A 17780-nucleotide genomic window follows, 5' to 3' on the forward strand; every position below is an offset into this window, starting at 1 on the left:
GTGAAACTTAGTAATTATGCCTAGGCAATTTTTAAAAATTAGTAAGAGTAAAGTTGAATTCAGAGAACTACACCATTTTTTTTCATTCTAAAATTTTATCATTGCTTTTTGTTACCAAAAAAACCTTCAAAATTAAAACATATCTATCTAGCTACACACACATATATATATATGTGTGTGTGTGTGTGTGTGTGTGTGTGTGTGTGTGTGTATGCATGCTGCTAAGTCGCTTCAGTTGTGTCTGACTTTGTGTGACCCCATAGACAGCAGCCTACCAGGCTCCACCATCCCTGGGATTTTCCATGCAAGAGTACTGGAGTGGGGTGCCATTGCCTTCTCCGCCTAATAGTCTTGCTGTATATCAATTGGTCTTATAAGTAAAAGGATTCTTTAGTGAGAGTCATTCTGAAAGGTCAGTTTACTGATAACTGTGATGGAAACTGAAATATTTAAAGGGAGAAACAAGTGTCCCCTTCCTTCCAGAAATCTACAAAACAAACTGCTCTAAGGGAAGTAGAGAGAACACATAAACTATATATATCGAAACTGTATATATACATATTTGGCATTTAATTTTTTCTTTCTTTTAGGATCAATGGGTAATAAAATTTTAATACTGTTAATAATATAAAGTGATTCAGTTCGCACAATCTGAAGTCTAACAGATGGGTTTCTAATTCCAATTCCAGCTCTATCACTTGCCATCTGAGTAACCATAGGAAAGTTAGTAACAAACTCTTTATGCTTCTGTTCCTTTAAGCATAAAATGATGGGGAAAGTAGTGCTTATTTCTCATCAAGATATTGCTACAAAAATTAAAAATTAACACCATAATAATCTTTCAAAAAAGTTTTAAAAATTAACATTTTTGTTATTATAAGAAAGGGACCTGAAAAAATGAGAGGTAGGACAAAAACTTACTTTTAAATTTACACGTCTGTAGTTTTAAATAATTTTACTTTTAGCCAAATACACATTTTAAGATAAATTTTAAATCAGAATAAATTTGTTCTGACTAAAACCTCAAGCCAACTCCCCTCCATGTTTATTTTAAAAACTGAATTAATCTGACTTCACAAAATTATATCAATATCTCAAGTTTCTCTTTTTCTTATAAATAAGTACTGCTGCTGCTAAGTCACTTCAGTCATGTCTGACTCTGTGCAACCCCATAGATGGCAGCCCACCAGGGCCCCTGTCCCTGGGATTCTCCAGGCAAGAACACTGGAGTGGGCTGCCATTTCCTTCTCCAATGCATGAAAGTGAAAAGTGAAAGTGAAGTCGCTCAGTCGTGTCCGACCCTCAGTGACCCCATGGACTGCAGCCTACCAGGCTCCTCCATCCATGGGATTCTCCAGGCAGGAGTACAGCTGATTTCATAAGTATGACCACTTTAGATTTCTGCCTTGTAGGATAACCCTATCTTTTCTCTCAGGGGTATTTTCTTCAAGACTACTAGTTGCTGATATAATTTTCTTTTTTAAATACTGAAGATTAGGAAATAAAACTAGCTTTATAAGACCAGTTACTAGGGTAACTAAGCCCTGAGAGGTAAGGCAAATAAACCAAACCCTCTGAGGCACAGGACCCAATAAATTGTCTGGAGAGATGGATAAAAAGAGCTCATTATGTCAGAGAATCATATGATTGGAGACTTGGACCAAACTGATTCAGATATTTCACACGTAGCATCATGCATTCGAACTTTCCTGGTGGCTCAAAGGTACAGAATCTGCCTGCCAATGCAGGAAACACAGATTTTATCCCTGGGTTGGCAAGATCCCCTGGAGGAGGCCATGGCAACCCACTTCAATATTCTTGCCTGGGAAATTCCATGGATGGAGGAGCCTGGCAGGCTACAGGCCATGGAGTTGCAAAAGAGTTAGACAGAACTTAGAAACTAAACAACAACAAATATCATGTATTCAAAGTTATAAAGGTACAGTTGGCAAATGATTGTTGTGTCTTTGTAACACCAGTGAAGGACTTAATATCTCCACAGTATATCTCAAACTATTAACAAAAGTCAACAACTTGAAACAGTTGTGGGCTACTTGTACTCTGATGATTTAAAAATTTTATAAGTAGGCATTACCTTTATAACAAAAAGCAATTACTGTAGATGAAAATGTAAAAGTCAAAAATTCTCTTCACATAATTCAAGCAAGGATTGGACTTTGAATAAAAATTGAAGGTTGCTGGAACTTTCTCATTCCATTCTAGTAGCATTGCTATTTCTGTGTTGAAGTACTTTAGAAAAGTTTTTTTGAACCAATTTAAAACATTTCAAAGGGCAAGAAAGTTTTTCTACTTAAAATGACTTTAGTCACATTAACCCAAAAGGTCAAACTTTTTAAAAAATGCCCACAACAGTCATAAAATAATGCTCATAAGAATTTGATACATTTAAATGTGAAGAATAAGATAAAACTTTCCACAGTTCACTGTTGTAAATGTTCCTGGGTCCTGCAAAAACCATAAGGTTTTCACCTTATGTGGTCATGCTGAGTCCTCTACCAGACACGTCAGTGTTCTATCTCAGACAGGTCATTGAAACTTTTACAAGCATTTGTCCTTCTGCGTTCCCTGTTTCTGTGCCACCATCAACCATACAGTCACTCAAACTGAAAATCCTTCATTCAGCCCTGCCTCTTCCCTTTCCACGGCCTCTCTCATCAAATCTTTCTCCAGAACCCATTGATTCCATCTACTTAATCTATTTAAAATTTAAAGCCTCTCCGCTCCCACTAAAACACACTGGACTAGATTAATTCAAAAATCTTATAAGCCTCCCCATCACCCATCCCCTCCAATAAGGACCATCTGACAAACTCTCCTGAAAACCTTTCTGTGCCAGTCCCTTGACTGGATCAGTCCCTTGACTGGATCAGAACTATGGTCTAAAGTGGGACTCAGCAAATATTTACTATCTAGCCTTTTAGAGAAAATTCCTTAGGCTTTGAGGGCAATACAGTCTCTGCTGGATGACTCAACTCTGCCTTTGTGGTACGATGCAGCCATAGGCAATTTGTAAATAATTGAGCACACTTGTGCTACAACAAAAATATTTACAGAAAAGAGCCTGGGCCAGACTACAGCTTACCAAACTCTGGCCTGTAAAATAAAGTCTAAATGAATGAGATTCACATTAATTTTCTATTAAATAACATGTTCTGAAGTCACACTGAATTATTTGATCTCTTTCATGTCTTTAATCATGATGTTTCATCAGCTTAGCACATCTTTTTCCAGTCGGATCCAAACCACTCACCCTCAGCCAAATCTCACTTCCACTACAAACCTCTACGTGAGCAGCATAAATGGAAAAGATCGTTTCCATCCTCTTAATCCCCACAACTCTTTTCCTCTCTTTTTCCACAGAATGTTTCATTTTCTACTCATCACAGACAGGGAAGACTGGTGTGCTGCAGTCCATGGGGGTCGCAAAGAGTTGGACACGACTGAGCGACTGAACTGAACTGAACTTCATGCTGGCAGTGACTATTTATACTAAACTGCATTGTCTTCCTTCACATGCCAAGTACACCACTTTATTCATCTGTGTATTATTCCCCTAAGGCAGAGAGGAAAACAACAGAAGTGTTCCCTAATCTTGTTTATTTGTTCCTCCCCAACCCACACTTTATTCATCATCACTGATATAAATTTAAGCCAAAAGGAAATGGCAACCCACTCCAATATTCGTGCCTGGAGAATCCCATGGACAGAGGAGCTTGGTGGGCTACAGTCCATGGGTCGCAGAGTCGGACACGACTGAGCAACTTCACTTTCACTTTCACTAAAGTCTAATGAAGCATGCAAGAAGCAATACACCTGATAATTCTCTCTTTAATCATGTCTTCATCTTAAACACATATCTATATTTTTCACAGATAATTGATGCTAAAAACAATACTATAGAACCACTCCCTCCTCATTTTCATAAAGCAGTTGAAAATGTCTACTCAGTTGAACTTGTGGAATAAATTACAAAATAATCACAAGAGAAATGATTAAATTTATCATAGGAATTTTGAAGGAAGGGGAAGGAATAAACTTGGACAATGTAGGGACTATTTTAGAAACAATTACTGGGAGGATTATTAAAATTATTAAAATAATTAATGGTATATAATTTCATTTTCTGAATATAATACTCCTACTGAGGCTGGGATGAGGTAGGAGTCAAATGAGGACACTGCTCAGGTGGAGAGTCATTTTGTCCAGACAGTTTCCTAAGAGTAGCCAAGTCCTGAGGTAACTCCTAGCAGGCAGGGCAGCCAAGGAGACACTGTGGCAAGACCTCAAGCTGCTCAAGCTGCTAGCTCTCTGTGGGACCATGAGTTGTCATCACTTGGTGCCTCTGCATCAGTCTCTTTACTTGTAAAATAAATATTAAATGAAAATCTCCCTCTAATTTTAAATGATAGTTAAATTTATCTCTGCAACATTAGACCTCTCAAATCTAATACATATTTAGTACACAGTAAGTATGGTAAAGAACCTGCCTACTGACGCAGGAGACCTGAGACTCGGGCTTGATCCCTGGGTCAGGAAGATCCTCTGGAGGAAGGCATGGCAACCTACTCCAGCATTCTTGCCTGGCGAATCCCATGAACAAAGCAGCCTGGCAGGCTACAGTCCACAGGGTCACACACACAGAATCAGACACGACTGAAGTGATAGCACACACACACGTGCACACACAACTAAGTATTCATTGAATCAGTGAAGAAAGTAAGCAGCTTTTTTTCAATCCCCAGCATTTATTATTATGTAGCTACAATATTATTATTATTATGTAGTATTATTATATAATTATACTATATAGTATATACAATATACTATATACAATAATATATACATATCATTATGTAACATTATATTATTATTATGTAATATTAGTATTACTATGTAGCTATGCCAGAAAACACATACAAAGCTATGGATAGAAAAGCCTATCCAGAGGGCAAGATTTCTGTCCCAGTCAACCCCTGTGCCACCACCAATCCAGCCATGGCAGCTAGCACCATATTTTATATAATAACAGATGCTTAATATTACATATTTACTCAAAATAAAAAGATTCAAGAAGTAGGTAATCTGGTTTGTAGATAATCTGGTTTGGGGAAAATCTGATTTATGTCTACACACAAAAAGTAGACAAATTAGTACCATTTATCTAGCTATATATAAACAACCAATCCTTCTTTTAAATATAGTCTGGTTCTTCCTTATTCCAACATACCCACTAATACACTCAGTAAACACTAATAAGAATATTTGAACAATTTTTTTTAAGTCATTCATTTCCCATGTAATTTCTAATCATATTTCACATCATCGACGAGGCTGAAGGCAATGCAATATGTTTAAGTGACAGCTAAAGATTTTAACCTTTCCTTCAAAAACAAGGGAAAAAATTAAAAACCATGTCAGTTCAGTTCAGTTCAGTTCAGTCGCTCAGTCGTGTCCCACTCTTTGCGACCCCATGAATCACAGCATGCCAGGCCTCCCTGTCCATCACCATCTCCCGGAGTTCACTCAGGCTCACGTCCATCGAGTCCGTGATGCCATCCAGCCATCTCATCCTCGGTTGTCCCCTTCTGCTCTGTATTTGGCTTTCCTTCACTAATTTAATGAAATATTGTCCATTGCTAATGACTAGGTTCTTTGTGTCTGCAAACCTAAACTGCCCTCATTGCCAAGAAGAAGTCTATCAAATAAATCCGCCATAATTAGTTAAAATTACAGACATCAATCTTAAAAAGCTTTGCTTTCAGAAAAATTTTACTCTGTCTTCTGTATAAACTATGTGTATTAGTCAGCTGCTAGTTCAGTTCAGTTCAGTCACTCAGTCATGTCCAACTTTTGAGATCCCATGAATTGCAGCACGCCAGGCCTCCCTGTCCATCACCAACTCCCTGAATTCACTCACACTCATGTCCATCGAGTCAGTGATGCCATCCAGACATCTCATCCTCTGTCATCCCCTTCTCCTCCTGCCCCCAATCCCTCCCAGCATCAGAGTCTTCTCCAATCAGTCAACTCTTCACATGAGGTGGCCAAAGTATTGGAATTTCAGCTTTAGCATTAGTCCTTCCAAAGAACACCCAAGACTGATCTCCTTTAGAATGGACTGATATCCTTGCAGTCCAAGGGAATCTCAAGAGTCTTCTCCAACACCACAGTTCAAAAGCATCAATTCTTCGGTGCTCAGCTTTCTTCACAGTTCAACTCTCACATCCATACATGACCACAGGAAAAACCATAGCCTTGACTAGACAGACATTTGTTGGCAAAGTAATGTCTCTGCTTTTGAATATGCTATCTAGGTTGGTCATTCTAAATAAATGTGGTTATGTTATACATCACTTGAATGCACATTTCTAGCTTTAGATTTTTTGCAAAAGACTTATTACTTGCTGTTTATTTTATATTTACTTTAGACTAGGGAAATGTTGTGAGATAAAAAGCAAATTCAAGTAATTTTGTTATTTGAGTTTAAAATGGGTCATCAAGCATGGAGACAGCTCACAACATAAACAGTGCATTTGGCCCAGGAACCACTAATGAATGTACAGTGCAGTTTTGCAAAGGAGATGAGAGCTTCGAAGACAAGGAGCTCAGTGTCAGGCCACTGGAAGATGACAATGACCAACTGAAAGAATCATTGAAGCTGATCCTCTTAAACTACACAGGAAGTTGCTGAAGAACTCAACATAGACCATTCTATAGTCGTTCAGCATTTGAAGCAAACTAGAATGGTGAAAAGCTCAATAAGCAATTAAGTGGGTGCCTCATAAGCTGACTAAAAATAAAAAAAAAATCAATGTTTTGAAGTGTTGCTTCCTCTTATTCCACACAACATCAACAAACCATTTCCTGATCAGATTGTGATGTGGGGTGAAATTTATATTTTGTGGTGGCACTGAATGTAAATGTCATTAATCAGATGTGCGTTTTACAGAAAGAATCCCAATATATGAAATATTTGAAAGGCATATTTGGTGGTGGTTACTGGACTCACCAAAATGATTATTTCCTCTCTGAAAATATCTACCCCACAATTTTGGTATATAGCAACTCCTTGGTTCATTGAAGTATTTCCTTAAAGATAGTTTAACTTTATGACTTTGAGGTAAGATAAAGGAATTGACTTTGCAATTTATAAGTTCTTGCTAAATAATGGTAGGAGTAAGGTAGACTGAATTTTTAAAAAACTAGAATGGTAGTCGTATGTTATAATATTTGTCCCCAAAATCTCTATGAGCCTACTTCAAAAGAGCTCATCATAATTTGTCCAGTCTGTTAAAGTCATCAAATCCATTATATATACTGATAGCTGTTCAAATCAAGGGGAGATTGTCAACTTCACAAAGCATCTTAATTGCTATAACACACACACACACACACTGCAGGGTGAAGTGATTAAAAAAAAAAAGTTTGTGGTACTTTCTCACATGAAGAGCTTCAGTGTTCATTTTGTTTTAAGAATAACCCAAACCCTTGTTAAACATTTATTTATATCTAAATTAAATATGGTAAATCTTAACAGTATATTTATGAACACTGTCTCTAATTTTAAATGTTCATCCAAAAGTCAGTTTAGAATACATATTCCCATGGAAGTGATGCTATAAGATTGCTTTCAAATTAATTCACAAAAGCCTGTCACAATGAACACTAGGGACCATCTTGAGATATGGGAAATGTTCCAGAATTAAGCAGTGACAATAATTCCACAACTCTGTAAATTTAACAAAAATTACTGAAATTTTCACTTAAAGTGAGCATATGTCAAGGTATATAAATCATATCTTAACAAAGCTATTTTCTTAAAGACTATTTAAACTATTAACTATATAAATCTTGGTATTTTTTTATATAGTAGTGACCTATACTTCCATAAAACTAATTAGTACAGTTAAATTGTCCTTAAAAACTCACATAACAAGTAGTAATTGGTTTGATTTACTAAAATGAGTATATTCTGAACTATAGCCTTAATTGGAGGTAAGGTTAATTAGGGGATTAACAATTCTATTCCAAAATGGTTTTCCTATTTCAAATAATTTAGAGTCAAATTCATTTCTCCCTGATCTTGGATTACCCACAATTTCAACTGTACTGATCACTTGTCCACAATATTTTTTAAAGGGTATTGTCTTTAAGGTAAAAATAAAAGAAAAGAGCTCTAAAGTGGTACCAATTGTCCATGGTTCTTATCTTGGTTACTGTCTCATCATCCCTAGGTTTCTCCAGGAAGACAGATATGGTGAGTCATGAAAGAGAAAATGTTACTGCTGCTTCTTAGACTAGAGTTTGGGGAGATGGGCATGCGTGATTTCAGTTAGCTGGCTCTTTTCACAGAGGCACTTGTCAAGAAATTTTATTCTCAGTTCACTGACATATCCCAAACACAGTGTCTGGCACACACTGGACCTTCCATTAAAAGTCTATTGTTATCTTTTGGTCATACTGGGTCTTAAAGTATCAACCAAATAAATAAACGCAACCTCAAGCAGTCTTCAGATATCTCATAGTGTCCCTTTTCTTATCAGAAACCAACTGTCCCCAAACTAAACCAGTTTCTTCCAAGCTTAAATCTTAAATGATGGGCTCCCTTAAATGGGAGGGGTAGTCTGATAAAGGAACAAAGGGTGAGGAAAAGGAGTTCTTCCTAAAATGCAGAAAGAGGTTTGGGAACCCAAAACCACTACTGGCTCATATGTGGTAACTTTTACGAGCAGTATTTGCCTCCAAGTCAAAATCAAAACGTACATGTGGCAAATTCAAGCTGACCCAAATGGCTGGTAATTTTAAACCAAACATACTCAATGTTTAATACAAACAGTATGAACATCCTGCTCCATTTTCCTAAGGGTTTTATAAATATATATATAGATTATATATATAATAGCTTTTGTAGAAAACTTCTTGGTACACAAGCTAATCATTAATCTCATGTTGTAAGAATAAGTAACTATAAGCAGAACATTATTTTTTCCTGGGAGACAATATGGAAATTCTAAAGATGCAAAGATATGAATCTTTCAAAATTTGTAAGTGTTGATGGCACTAGAACTCCAGTATGTCTATTTTCAATTCAAAATTTCTGCCTTTATTTAAAATTTATATAAAAAGCATCGTTCTTACTTTCATCTGTAATAATTTGTGGTTTTGGACTTTCAAACTGAGGGAGAGATATAAAAACTTCCCTAACTTAAAGAGGAAAATGCAAGGAGATTTAAAATGATAACCAATGACCAAAAAATAAAAAAGAATGTAGGGAAAATGGTAGAGAAAATGGTGTCTACCAATACTGCTTCATGACAACTTGACATTATTAAAAACCAGAGAAGAAGATGAAGAAACACAGCAGACACTCCACATTTAGTATAAGGAAAGATATTTACATATTAGAAAGATTTTCTTTCTTATTAAACATGTTTTTTTTTTTAAATGTTTTCACTTATACCTTACATGATATATTTCCTCCTGGACAACCAGAATCCACTCTGGTTGATATACTCTCTCAATATAAAGGTCCAATATGATCTTTATTCTATCTCAAATCAGGGTTAAGACATGAATTTCACAAAAATTTTAGCCTATGCCCTGTCTTCCCATTGGTATTTATGATAACTCATCAAATTTGATCATATTAATTAAATATGTCAGACCATGGTTTTATAATTATGAATAATATCTACTTTTTAAAACAATGATTCATTGTGAATAAAATAATTCAATATATATTCTGCAAGTGTGAATTTCAACTCTTTTAAAATAATTTAATACAGACTTAGAAAGCCACATGTTCAGGACTTCACTGACAGTCCAATGGTTAAGAATCCACCATCCAACATGGGGACATGGATTAGATCCTTCATCAGAGGACTAAGATCCCACATGCCCCGGGGCAAGTAAGCCCATGCACTGCAAATAAAGAGAAGTCCATGCATTGCAATGAAGAATCTGCGTGCTGCAACTAAAACCTAGCACAGCCAAAAAAAAATTTTTTTAATGTTAAATTTAAAAAAAAAAGTGTCTTCCAAAAGGATGGCACCAATTGACCAAAAAAAAAAAAAAAAAAAAAGCCACAGGTTGTTTCTCTTACCATTCAGTAAACAAGACAACCAGATCCTCTTGATTGGCATAATGTTCCATGACTTCTTTCATCAATCTCACTTTTTGGCCCCCTCCAATTGTATTAATTCCATCACCACCTCTCCACTCTTCTCCTTGACCAATGACCTATAAATCAAAACAACATTTTATCCCCAGGCAAAACTCAGGTTATGAAGTGTCATAAACACTGAAGTTACCAACAGCTTGTACAATATAACATAGCACCACTCTTTAAATGTTACACTCATGATGCTAGACAGAAAAAAACTTGATGCCTAGATCAGGTCATAATTCTTTAATGTTATCAACCCCATAAAATACCATTCTCAATTTTAACATTTCAAAAGTAGACACTAATCCAAGGAAGTTGGGAATTGGTGAGGGAAGCCACAGAAAGTATTTCTCACATCTTATTTCTCTTTATTCTGACTGAAATGAAAAGGAAAGAAAATGAAGAAACTTTCCAGATCACTTTTAAATCTGGCAGGATATCTGTCTGATGAACAAGGGGGAGCCCTGGAAGCTCAGTGAATCCTGGCTGGGGCCCTTGATCTGTTTCCCTGTTGAAACCAAATTGGTCATCCCAGGAAACACAGAGGGCATCAGGTCAAATGCCATCTTCCTTACCTTAAGAATCTTAAGCTTATTTTTCCCTCAAAAGTTTAATTATTTATCAGTGCAAGAAATCACCTAAGCACAATTATTCAGAGCTAAGCCTGCAGTCATCCTGGGTTCTGTTTGCCCAGCCTCAGCAGTTGCCTCTTGAATTTTGTGCCTGCTGATGCACCAGGCTGTGAAGAAGCAGGAAACAAGTCTATGAGCCCCCCTGCCACAGACACACCTTGGACCTTAGTTTCATCAAAACAAAGTCTGAAGCTCCTGAAACAAGGATCTGCTAACACAGTGGTTCCCAACCATTTTGGCACCTAAGACCAGTTTCATCAAAAATAATTTTCCCATGGACCAGGGTTGGGGATGGTTTTTATATTGTGATATATAATACAATATATAATCTGTATTTACAGCCACTTCCCTCACTAGCATCACTGTCATAGCTCCACCTCAGATAATCAGGTTTTAGATTCTCATAAAAGCATGCAACCGAGATATCTCACATGTTCACAATTCACAGTTCATGGTCTCCTACAAGAATCTAATGCTGCTGCTGCTGCTGACAGGAGGTGGTGCTCAGGTAGTAATGTGAGTGATGAGTGGCTGAAAATATAGATGAAGTTTCACTGGCTAACCCACGCTCACCTCCTGCTATGCAGCCAGGTTCCTAACAGGCCATAGACTGGTACCAGTCTATGGCCTGGGGGTTGGGAGCCGCTGTACTAAAAGATTTGTGAATTCAAAGGGAATGAAATTAAGAATACAAAAGAAAAGTATAAAATTAGTTTAGAAAATAAATATTATTAATTCTAAATTTACTTACCATTGAGCCAATACAAGCCTGGCTGGTAGAGCTTGTGGGACTCCCAGCCTCAGATCCCTAGTGAGCACTTCCTCACTACTTACTTATATTGAAGGGAGAAAGAAACACTGGTGTGGGAATTTGGATTCATATTGGGGCTAGTCTATTAGAACATTAGTTCTTGACCTAAAAAGTGGCTTCCTCTGGCCCTAACATTTGTTATACTTTTGTTCCACAACCCCTTGGACTTCTCCAATACTACAGTACTACTGGGCCTAAATATGTGAGCACCTACTCTGTGTAGTGCTGTGTTGATTAAGCTCTAGTCTTATTTTCTTTCCACTCCATCAGTGTGACAGACTTTAGTATGCATCAGAATCACAGAGGATTTCTTTTTTCTTTTTTTTTTTTTTTTTTTACATAGAGGATTTCTTAAAACAGATTGCTGGGCCCAACTCCCAGTCTATGATTCAGAAGGTGGGGAGAAGCCTAAGAAACCTCATTCCTATTTCCCAGCTGATGCTGATGTTGGTGGTCTAGGGTCCATACTTCAGAATCATATAATGGAAAGATAGCAGGAGGATCAAAACCTCCAGAGTCAGACAAAGGGTGCTGGGGTCCAAGATCTGACCCCTTAAAGTTACATGCCCTGGGGCAAGTTTCCTCACTCATAAGCAAAGTAACATCTACCTTACATGGTTTATATAATGAATCAACAGCATGCCATGTATAAACGTCCTAACAGTGTCTCACACATAAGAAATATTCCACACTCTCTCCATTCTGAACCCTTATGATGTCCTTCATTGGATTTCAGAATTATTTTACCATAATTTTTCTCCATTTCCATGTAGGAAATAACAAACTTCTCTAATGTATTTCTCTTTTATCCTATATTAAACACCTAGATCTCCTTCTTTAGCAAAGTTAGCTTCTTTTAACAGTTGTTCTACATTAACATATGTACCTATTCTTCTAGCAGTTATGTAGCAAATATTATCTTTTTTGTGCATTATATACTAGAACAGCTCATTTTTTCCCTAAGCAAAAAGCAATCTCTCTCTCCTTGCTTTTTTTAAGTTTTATTGTTTTGTTGTGTAAATGTATTAAATTCATTTGTTTGTTTTCCTACCTTGGGATATCTCTCTCTTCTCTATAGGTGGAAAAGACTTAGCTGATAGAGCCTGATTTCTTTTAAAAAATAAATAACTTTAAAAAAACAAAACAGGTCTTTCATAGCTCAGTTTACTCGTCCTACCAAATTTCCCGTTTCTTCTGACCATTTATCAATAAGACATTCTCCTAGAGATAAGTTATAAAGCCCTTTTATAATGTTACTAAATTCCTCTAAAACAAACAAAAAACAAGAAAAGCACCTCCCAATAATGGAACAGAAAAAGTATCTGCTTCACAGTAATGTTTCCAATTTTCCTAAATGAAGAAATATACCAAGGTAGATAAACCCACTACAAAAAAAAAAAAAAAAAAAACTTCAAAGTGAAAAAAATTACTATCAAATCTTAATTATGTTATACCTGTACAAGACTCCTCAAAACAAATATATATATATGTGTATATATATCCTTCTAAATATCCTTCTGTTGTTTTATAGAACATGTTTATACAAAGCATTAGTGAATACTAGGAAATTATCGTCTGAGTGGCAGAGTATTAACAAGGCCAAAACCTATCTTTAAAACAATCAAGTAAGTGTAAACTAACAGCAATTATGTAATCAAATTTCATCTCCCTCCTGTGGATTATAAATCGTGTTGCTATTGTTATTGTTTTCACTATGAATATGTACTTCAGGTACACAGTCTAAAATCTCCATGAATTAAAAGATATACCATACCTTCACAGTATAATTGAAGTATTTGGCTGATTGCATAAATCGATGGAATCCATCACTTTCTTTTGTTGCTACAGTTATGACTAATAATTTATCTGCAAAGACAGAGGGAATAACATAAGACAGTTTACCAAGAAGCTAACTACTCATACTTTACAGAGATCACTATAGTGATTAGAGACCTCATTAAACCCATGGGAATGTTTTGGTTTGTCAGTCTACATGAGGCTAAACAAAGAGCTGTTCAAAAACTAGGCAATTAAAATTGGTTATATTACTACCAAATGACAGACTGTCAAATAATGAATTATTTTAATGGTAAGAAAGTACATTAATATTTAAGATAAAGCATGCCCTCAACGGAGGATTTCAGCACTAAGAGAAACACTTCCATAAAATTGCACAAGGTTTTATCTATAAAGACCAGCTCTCCTACATATTATCTAATCAACCAGCTTCATTGTCACCTATAAATCATTGCTGATGAATACAAACATCAGTTAGGTTCAGAAGGACATTACATTCCTCAAAGCACACATACAAAACAAAAAGATCCAATCATGAGATTAATCCTAACTTTTTCAAATAAATTATGAAAATTTGGGAAAAAATACTTAGAAACAGAATCTTAATATTTTTCCTATCAAAGAATGTTTGTAAACGTGAGGTCTATAAAATCCACATTTATATCACCTTCAGTGTTTTGGTTTTTCGTTAAAGAATAAAAGGAACCAAAATCAACACTGCCTTAGTAAATACACAGCTTTGAGTCATCATTTTATAATGGATTATTATTTTCAATCTAAAAAAACACCTCTTCTTAATAGAATAAAACAGATTTAAGGAGTAATCTCAAATTACCTATAGAAGCTATTAAGGAAAAATGCTTATCAGGAGAAGACATGTTGGACAAATGCAACAAATGCATCAGAAAATGCAAAAGGTACTAGAGCATTTTCTTTTTTAAACCTTAGGGTATCAGAGGACCAGTGGACTAAGAAAGCAAAATTAGCTAAGAAAGCAAAATGTCTTTTTGACATTCTAAGCACTGAGTTCAGAGAAGGCAATGGCACCCCACTGCAGTACTCTTGCCTGGCAAATCCCATGGACAGAGAAGCCTGGTAGGCTGCAGACCATGGGGTCACTAAGAGTTGGAAACGACTGAGTGACTTCACTTTCACTTTTCACTTTCATGCACTGGAGAAGGAAATGGCAACCCACTCCAGTGTTCTTGCCTGGAGAATCCCAGGGATGGGGGAGCCTAGTGGGCTGCTGTCTATGGGGTCGCACAGAGTCAGACACAACTGAAGCGACTTAGCAGCAGCAGCAGCAGCAGCAGCAGCAAGCACTGAGTTATGTCGTTTGACTCTCAATTACTGTTATTAATAAGAAAAAATTTACAGTGTTAAGTATCTCCTAAACAATAAACAACCATTGAAAATGAAATACATAGCATTAATGTATTATAACAATCAATTAAAAACTACTTCATAAGATCCAAGGTAATCATCAAATTTTGAAAATAAAATATAAATAAGTGTAACACACATAAAGAAATCAATTCAAGCAAGTCAATCAACAAAAAGGAAAACATAGAAATGTGTATTTCTCACATAACTTCCACCATTATGAGAAACAGATATTCAAGTAAAAATAAAAGTCATTTTCAATAAAGCTGTCAGCACTTTTCCAATAAATTAAAAGTACTTTTCCAATAAATTATTCTTTTTTAAAAAACAAAATTTCATTTGTAAAGTTTCAAACAGGGCTTAATCAATTAAGAAAACTTGACATATTATCATTCACAATAAATTCTGAATAAAAGAATACTAGATTCTATTTCATAAGAGTAAAGGAAACACTTTTTTAAGTCCTTTCACTGTCATAAAATGACTATATTTAAAGACAGCTTTCTTTATTAGCTTTTTCTGCATAAATCAGAGTATTAGCTATAAGTTTACAGATTTTGCCTAGATGGATTTTTATACTTATAATTTTCAGCACAAAATTAACAGCAAGGATTTCACCATCCTTAATAGGAAAGTAATGCTGGCCAGACCCTCAGACAGACAGAAATATTACCTAATCTAATGACTCAGAAGGCAAAACTAAAAATATGTAGCCTGACTGTGTCTGGCAATCCTATGCCAAATAAGGACTCCTCTTGTTTCAGTATTACTGCTAATTACAAAAAAGTAAAACCAAGTAATAAGTAATTTCATCAAAGAAAGGTCTCCTCAATAACATTACATACAAATGTTTGTTTCTTCTTACCTGCTATTAGTATCGTAACTGTGAGGAAAATAAATCTTACTCAACTAGGGGAAGTAAAAGAAGAAAGGGCTGACATGTACCACTCACAAGTTCTTGCCAGCCAGTAGTTCAACAGTTCAACCTGACCACCGTCTTATGACATATTCTTGTTAAAACGTTTAACCTACATTTAACACATAATTCAGATTCCAGTAAAATTCATACCACAAGTTTACCAGAAGTATTAGGACAGAAGATCAACTGATCTCCAGAATCAATGTCAAAAGAGAAAAAGAGGAAAGGGAAACTAGCATACTATATCCCACCAGAATTAAGAGACAATGCAACCAAACATACATCACTGCCTTTATTAGGATCCTGATGTGAAAAGTCGACTGCCAATAAGGAATCTGTGAGAAAATTAGGCAATTTGAACACTAACTTACATGTGTTAATGTTAAGAAACTATTGCTTATTTTTAGCATGCTAATAATGGTGCTGATATTTTTTAAAGGGTCCTTATAATTTAGAGCAAATACTCAAGTATTTACCCAATAAAAGAATATAGTGTTTGGGATCTGTTTTAAAATTTTTAGGGGTAGATAGGAGGCAATGGAGGAGGAAGATAAAAAATTAAACAAGACTGCCCACATATGATGATGGTTAAAACTGAATTCCGTTTACATATGTTTGGAAATTCCTACAATTAAAAAGCATAATCCATAATATTCCAATCTGAAAAATATTGAATATAAAACTTGTTTTATCTCTGGGCTTTCTATTTTGTTCCATTGATCTATATTTCTGTCTTTGTGCCAGTATCATACTGTCTTGATGACTGTGGCTTTGTAGTAGAGCCTGAAGTCAGGCAGGTTGATTGCTCCAGTTCCATTCTTCTTTCTCAAGATTGCTTTAGCTATTCGAGGTTTTCTGTATTTCCATACAAATTGTGGAATTATTTTTTCTAGCTCTGTGAAAATGTACACCTTATCTTTGACAAAGGAGGCAAGAATATACAATGGATTAAAGACAATCTCTTTTAACAAGTGGTGCTGGGAAAACTGGTCAACCACTTGTAAAAGAATGAAACTAGAACACTTTCTAACACCATTCACAAAAATAAACTCAAAATGGATTAAAGATCTAAATGTAAGACCAGAAACTATAAAACTCCTAGAAGAGAACATAGGCAAACACTCTCCGACATAAATCACAGCAGGATCCTCTATGATCCACCTCCCAGAATACTGGAAATAAAAGCAAAAATAAACAAATGGGATCTAATTAAAATTAAAAGCTTCTGCACAACAAAGGAAACTATTAGCAAGGTGAAAAGACAGCCTTCAGAATGGGAGAAAATAATAGCAAATGAAGCAACTGACAAAGAATTAATCTCAAAAATATACAAGCAACTTATGCAACTCAATTCCAGAAAAATAAACGACCCAATCAAAAAATAGGCCAAAGAACTAAATAGACATTTCTCCAAAGAAGACATACAGATGGCTAACAGACACATGAAAAGATGCTCAACATCACTCATTATCAGAGAAATGCAAATCAAGACCACAATGAGATACCATTTCACACCAGTCAGAATGGCTGCGATCCAAATGTCTACAAGCAATAAATGCTGGAGAGGGTATGGAGAAAAAGTAACCCTCTTACACTGTTGGTGGGAATGCAAACTAGTATAGCCACTATGGAGAACAGTGTGGAGATTCCTTAAAAAACTGGAAATTGAACTGCCTTATGACCCAGCAATCCCACTGCTGGGCATACACACTGAGGAAACCAGAATTGAAAGAGACACGTGTACCCCAATGTTCATCACAGCACTGTTTATAATAGCCAGGACATGGAAGCAACCTAGATATCCATCAGCAGACGAATGGATAAGAAAGCTGTGGTACATATACACATTGGAGTATTAGCCATTAAAAAGAATACATTTGAATCTGTTCTAATCAGGTGGATGAAACTGGAGCCGATTATACAGAGTGAAGTAAGCCAAAAAGAAAAACACCAAGACAGTATACTAACACATATATATGGAATTTAGAAAGATGGTAATGATAACCCTGTATGCGAGAAAGCAAAAGAGACACAGATGTATAGAACAGTCTT

General features: G+C 35.8%; 1 protein-coding gene across 2 annotated transcripts in view; it reads right to left on the minus strand.

Annotated features, from left to right (window-relative positions):
- Positions 1 to 17780, minus strand: part of PLOD2 (procollagen-lysine,2-oxoglutarate 5-dioxygenase 2) — a 119508-nt gene that overhangs the window by 50634 nt on the left and 51094 nt on the right. For both annotated transcript variants that reach the window (XM_040234306.1, XM_040234296.1), the window contains exons 2-3: positions 13404 to 13495; positions 10124 to 10260 (exon numbers count right to left, since the gene is read on the minus strand). In XM_040234306.1, coding sequence (XP_040090240.1) covers positions 10124 to 10260; positions 13404 to 13495 — 229 coding nt within the window. The remainder of the gene's footprint in view (positions 1 to 10123; positions 10261 to 13403; positions 13496 to 17780) is intronic.

The sequence above is a fragment of the Oryx dammah genome, unplaced genomic scaffold, assembly GCF_014754425.2.
Source record: "Oryx dammah isolate SB20612 unplaced genomic scaffold, SCBI_Odam_1.1 HiC_scaffold_2, whole genome shotgun sequence".
NCBI lineage: Eukaryota > Metazoa > Chordata > Mammalia > Artiodactyla > Bovidae > Oryx > Oryx dammah.